We start from the raw sequence: 5,000 nt of genomic DNA, 5'->3' as shown, positions 1-5,000 counted from the left end.
GTCTAGTTTGAATGTGAATGAATGAATGTGTGCAATAGCAACTCAGCGTGTGGGCCTACTGGGCTAACGTTATGGCTCGCAGATATTTTTTTCTTTCGAAATGCTTTGTGAAATGGAATGCCTGGATGGAATACAAAAGAAAGTTTTTTTCCCCGAGGAAAACATGCTTGTTATTTCTGCCCTATTTTTTTATTTTTTTATTTTTTTATGAAAAAAAAGCTTATCAATTAATCGATAATTGATCGTTAATTCTTGTGATTATCGAAAAAGAAATTTTGATCGTTTGCCCAGCCCTAGTTACAACCGATGGTTGTCCTAATTAGACGGGGAGAAAATGTAGGTCTGTTGAAGAGGATGCAGGATAAAGTGTCTGAAATCAACCCAGATCAGAAACCGGTATTTTGTACATTGCATTATTCATCAGGAAGTGCTATGTAAGTTAGTCTTGAAAATGAACCATGTGGTTGACGTTGTCTAACTAAAATAGTAAACTTTATTAGAGCAAGAGCTTTAGGTCATGTTCTCACATGAAAATCCGAATCATGACACGGAGCAAGTGGATGAGATTGCAACATTGTTGCATAAATTATTTCTCTGATTTGCGTTCTCACAGCCCTTTATGTAAACAAAGTAACATACGCAATCGAAGCAACAGACGTGGTAGTTGATTGGTCAGAATTTTTTTAAATTGCCTGTTCGTCCCGCTCTTATCCAGATCAACACGCATGCGCTGTTGCCTCGATGCGTCTTTTCTAATCGGAGCGAAACCACCCTTTTCATGCGGAGCATCCGTCGGCTGTTTGCTCCGGGAGTGACTTCGAATGCGCGTTCTCACAGCTCCAAACGACGCAGAGCAAAGCAAATTTTATCCTAAACTCTGATTCCAAGTGAAGCAAATGTTCTAGTGAGAACACACCCTCAAATCGCAGACAGTTTGTTGCACTGTTGGAGGAGCAGGTGGCTCAGATTGGGAAAGGCGCTGAAAAGAGTGTGGGACATGAAATTGGAAATGAAGGACTTTCGTCAGAAGAAAGGAAAGGACATCCCTGAACTAACCAATGCGGACTGGCTGGCTGGCTGATTTGGCCTTTGCTGTCGATGTGACTGCTTTCATGAATGAACTGAATACAAAATTACAAGGCAAGGGCCTCTTTGTACATGAGATGTACAGCCTCTCCTCTGGGGCTGTGCTGCGCATAGAACATCAGGAATTACATCTGTCTTCAGGGCACCTGTTCAAGCCCATCAGAGACTTAGCTCCTTCCACAATGTTTTTATGGGAGGGTTGTCATGGCTACATTATCAAATGTGGATGTTTGGATGCACTTAAATACACCTGTTCATGTTCAGTGGACTTGGTACGGATATAGATAGGTTTCCATTTTTTTTAAACTTATTTTTCTTTATTGAAAACCAACTGTAGAATCTGTATTTCTGTTTTGTTTCATAAAGTGTCATTTCATAGTGAATATATATAATATATATAATGATTTCATTCACATAAAATGTGTAGTGACTTTTACTTACAAATTACAGCAATATATTTTCTGTAATCGAATCTAATGGTTAAGACATGACAGAATGTCCTTGGGTGTCAAAGGCATTCAGTCGCATGTGCCCCCCAGTGAAAAATGATTACCCACCCCTGAGCTAGGAGGTAGGGTCTAGGAGGTAGGAGGTAGGGTCTAGGAAGTAGGAGGTAGGGTCTAGGAGGTATGAGGTAGGATCTATGAGGAAGGAGATATTAGGTAGGGTTTAGGAGGTAGGAGGTAGGGTCTAGGAGGTAGGAGGTAGAGTCTAGGAGCTAGGAGGTAGGAGCTAGGGTCTAGGGGCTAGGGGGTAGGATCTAGGAGGTAGAGGTAGGAGCTAGGAGGTAGGAGCTAGGGTCTAGGAGCTAGGAGGTAGGATCTAGGAGATAGGGTCTAGGAGGTAGGAGGTAGGATCTAGGAGATAGGGTCTAGGAGGTAGGAGCTAGGGTCTAGGAGGTATGGTCTAGGAGGTAGGAGCTAGGAGGTAGGAGGTAGGATCTAAGATCTAGGAGGTAGGAGGTAAGAGCTAGAAGCTAGGGTCTAGGAGGTATGCTCTAGGAGCTAGGAGCTAGGAGCTAGGAGCTAGGAGGTACTCACCACAACGCCTCCCTCCGTGGTGGCCTCCCTGTAGGTGAAGTTGCAGACGGCCCAGGCCAGGTAGTAGGTGGACATGCGAGGGGTCCTGGCGAACTGATTGGTCACAGAGCCGTCGTCGTGGGCGACGGAGGCGTCGACGGGCATGTTGGACAGCGACAGGTAGGCGGAGTCGTGACGCAGCGTGACCCGGAACGTGGCCTTGAAGATGGGCTCGTCGAAGCACGGGAACGCCTTCCGGGCGTGGATGGGTGAGAACTGGGTCACCGCCATGTACCTGAGGAGAGGGAGTGGGGGGAGGGGGGGGAGGGTGAGCGGGAGAGAGAGGGGGTTTCACATTAGATAAGGAGGAAATACGAACCTATTTTAAAACGAGCCAGGAGTTACTCTCGGAAAGAAAGTAATTTCACCTTGGCTCATCGCTTGAGAGATGATACGACGTGTGAATATAGACACACACTGACATCTGAATACTGATGCGCTGTGGGCTCACACTGGGACAGCTGGGCCCTGTGGTGCAGGTAAGGCCCTGTAGTGCAGGTGGGCCCTGTGGGGAAGGTAGGCCCTGTGGTGCAGGTGGGCCCTGTGGTGCAGGTAGCCCCTGTGGAGCAAGTAAGGGGAGGGGCCAGGCTGGGAGGAGGGGCCAGGCTGGGGGGAGGAGCCTGGTTGGGGGGAGGGGACAGGCTGGGGGGAGGGGCCTGGCTGACAGCCTGCCCTACATCGCCTGCCGGCGTCGTTAATCACTTAGAAACGATTCTGACACCTCCAGATTCCTCTGCTGTGGGGAGGGGAGGGGAGGGGAGGGGAGGGGAGAGGAGAGGAGGAGAGGAGGGATGGGGAGGGGAGGGGAGAGGAGAGGAGAGGAGAGGAGAGGAGAGGAGGAGAGGAGAGGAGAGGAGAGGAGGAGAGGAGAGGAGAGGAGAGGAGAGGAGAGGAGAGGAGAGGAGAGGAGGGGAGGGGAGAGGAGAGGAGGGGAGAGGAGGAGAGGAGAGGGGAGGAGAGGAGAGGAGGGGAGGGGAGGGGAGGAGAGAGGAGGAGAGGAGAGGAGAGGAGGGAGGGAAGGAGGGAAGAGGAAAGGAGAGGAGAGGAGGGAGGGAAGGAGGGAAGAGGAAAGGAGAGGAGAGGAGGAAGTCTTGCCACCACGGATGTCACACTAATCATTTAATCTCCCCCTACACACACACACACACACACACTGAATTGAGAGAGCGCACGCTGTGTCACAGTAAGTAACAGTGAGTGATTGGCAGGCCATAATCACCATCATATTACTGAGGAGAATCACACACACACACACACACACACACACACACACACACACACACACTGGCAGAGACAAGGAACCATATCAGGAGTTTGGATACGAAAAGGCAGAAATACAGAGAGCTTCAACATCTCCAGTACAAGGTCCTAATGAGACTGCTGGATATCAAAGCTGCCCTAGATCACTGAGAAAGGAGGGAGGGAGGGAGGGAGGCAAGGGGTAGGGAGAGGGTGGGGGAGGGTGGGGGGAGGGGGAGGAAGAGGAAGAGGAGGAGACCTCTCTTCCATCGTCTGTCTGTGAGCAGTGGCCGCGTTCTGTCGGCTTTAACAGCGGCGGCCGCGGTGTTGCTCAGTGATTAAAGAGACTGTCTGGGCTCTGCTGTGTGGGTGTAGGTGTATGTGTGTGGCTGGCCCCAGCATTTGTGTTCAGATTACATTTGAGGAATGTCTTTCTCCACAACACAGCCAACGGACTGAAAATAACACAAATACTACTAGCTAGCTAACTACTAACTCTTCTTCAGTGTCTATTATGAGATAAATAAATCGGCAGCTTTTGAATGAATGAATGAATGAATGAATGGTCTTTTTTGTCATTGATATAGTACAGGTACCATACAACGACATTTGGGAGGAGGGGCTCCCCTGGTGCTAGGAAAAAAAATAAATACTAAAAACAAGAAGGGAAAAGAGCTGGTTTACATAAATAAAGGCTATATACACTATCCACTATACTATACTATACAAATAAAACACTGTGCTGTACTCTATGCTATGCTATAAATATCCTAACTCTTTCCTATCTCTGAACCTTATGTACCCGAGGTTTGTCATATTGCACATAGTATTATTGCACATTCATTTAAAGTGTCGCAGTTTGCGGGTTTGAAATGTTCACAGTTGTGTTTCAGTATTGCACTTGATTACAATCTAGTAGCTGCCATCAAATTGTCTAGATTGTCCAGGGCCTAGAACCTAGGTCTTTGCTGTGTTCAGGGCCTGAATGGCCCTGGGGTAGAAGCTGAGCTTCAGTCTATTTGTCCATGCGGACATGGTCCTGAACCGCCTGCCCGAGGGCAGCCGAACAAAGTGTTCGTTCCCAGGGTGGGATGGGTCTCTGGAGATCTTGGAGGCCTTCCTGAGGCAGCGTGTGTTGTACAGCTCTTCCAGAGAGGGGAGGGGGGCGCCGATGATCTTCTGGGCCGATCTCACGACTCTCTGTAGCGCTTTCCTCTCTGCGGCTGTGCAGCTGGAGAACCACACGCTGATGCAGTAGGTGAGGATGCTCTCCACTGTGCAGCGGTAGAAGGTCACAAACAGCTCCTGTTTGAGGTGGTATTTCCTGAGGACTCTCAGGAAGTAGAGCCGCTGTTGTGCCTTCTTGATGATGGCTGCTGTGTTGGTCTTCCAGGACAGGTCATCCTGTATGTGCACCCCCAGGAATCGGAGGGTTGAGACTCTCTCCACGCTCCCTCCATCGACGAGCAGGGGCTGGACCTCAGATTTGTTCCTCCTGAAGTCCACGATGATTTCCTGGGTCTTTGACTGGTTCAGCAGCAGGTTGTTAACCTTGCACAGCTTGCCCAGCTGCTCCACCTCATCCCTGTACGCCGC

At 49.3% G+C, this 5,000-nt stretch overlaps 1 protein-coding gene across 1 annotated transcript in view; it reads right to left on the bottom strand.

The window, feature by feature from the left end:
* trhde.1 (thyrotropin releasing hormone degrading enzyme, tandem duplicate 1) overlaps positions 1-5,000 on the bottom strand; it is a gene marked incomplete at both ends in the record, with an annotated part of 186,691 nt that overhangs the window by 175,652 nt on the left and 6,039 nt on the right. The window contains one exon of the mRNA XM_080538307.1: positions 2,127-2,400. Coding sequence (XP_080394433.1) covers positions 2,127-2,400 — 274 coding nt within the window. The remainder of the gene's footprint in view (positions 1-2,126; positions 2,401-5,000) is intronic.

This window comes from Nansenia antarctica (genome assembly GCF_963989245.1).
Source record: "Nansenia antarctica genome assembly, chromosome: 8".
Taxonomy (NCBI): domain Eukaryota; kingdom Metazoa; phylum Chordata; class Actinopteri; order Argentiniformes; family Microstomatidae; genus Nansenia; species Nansenia antarctica.
Note: the sequence above shows the minus strand (reverse complement) of the source record. Positions and strands in the feature narration are given on the sequence as shown.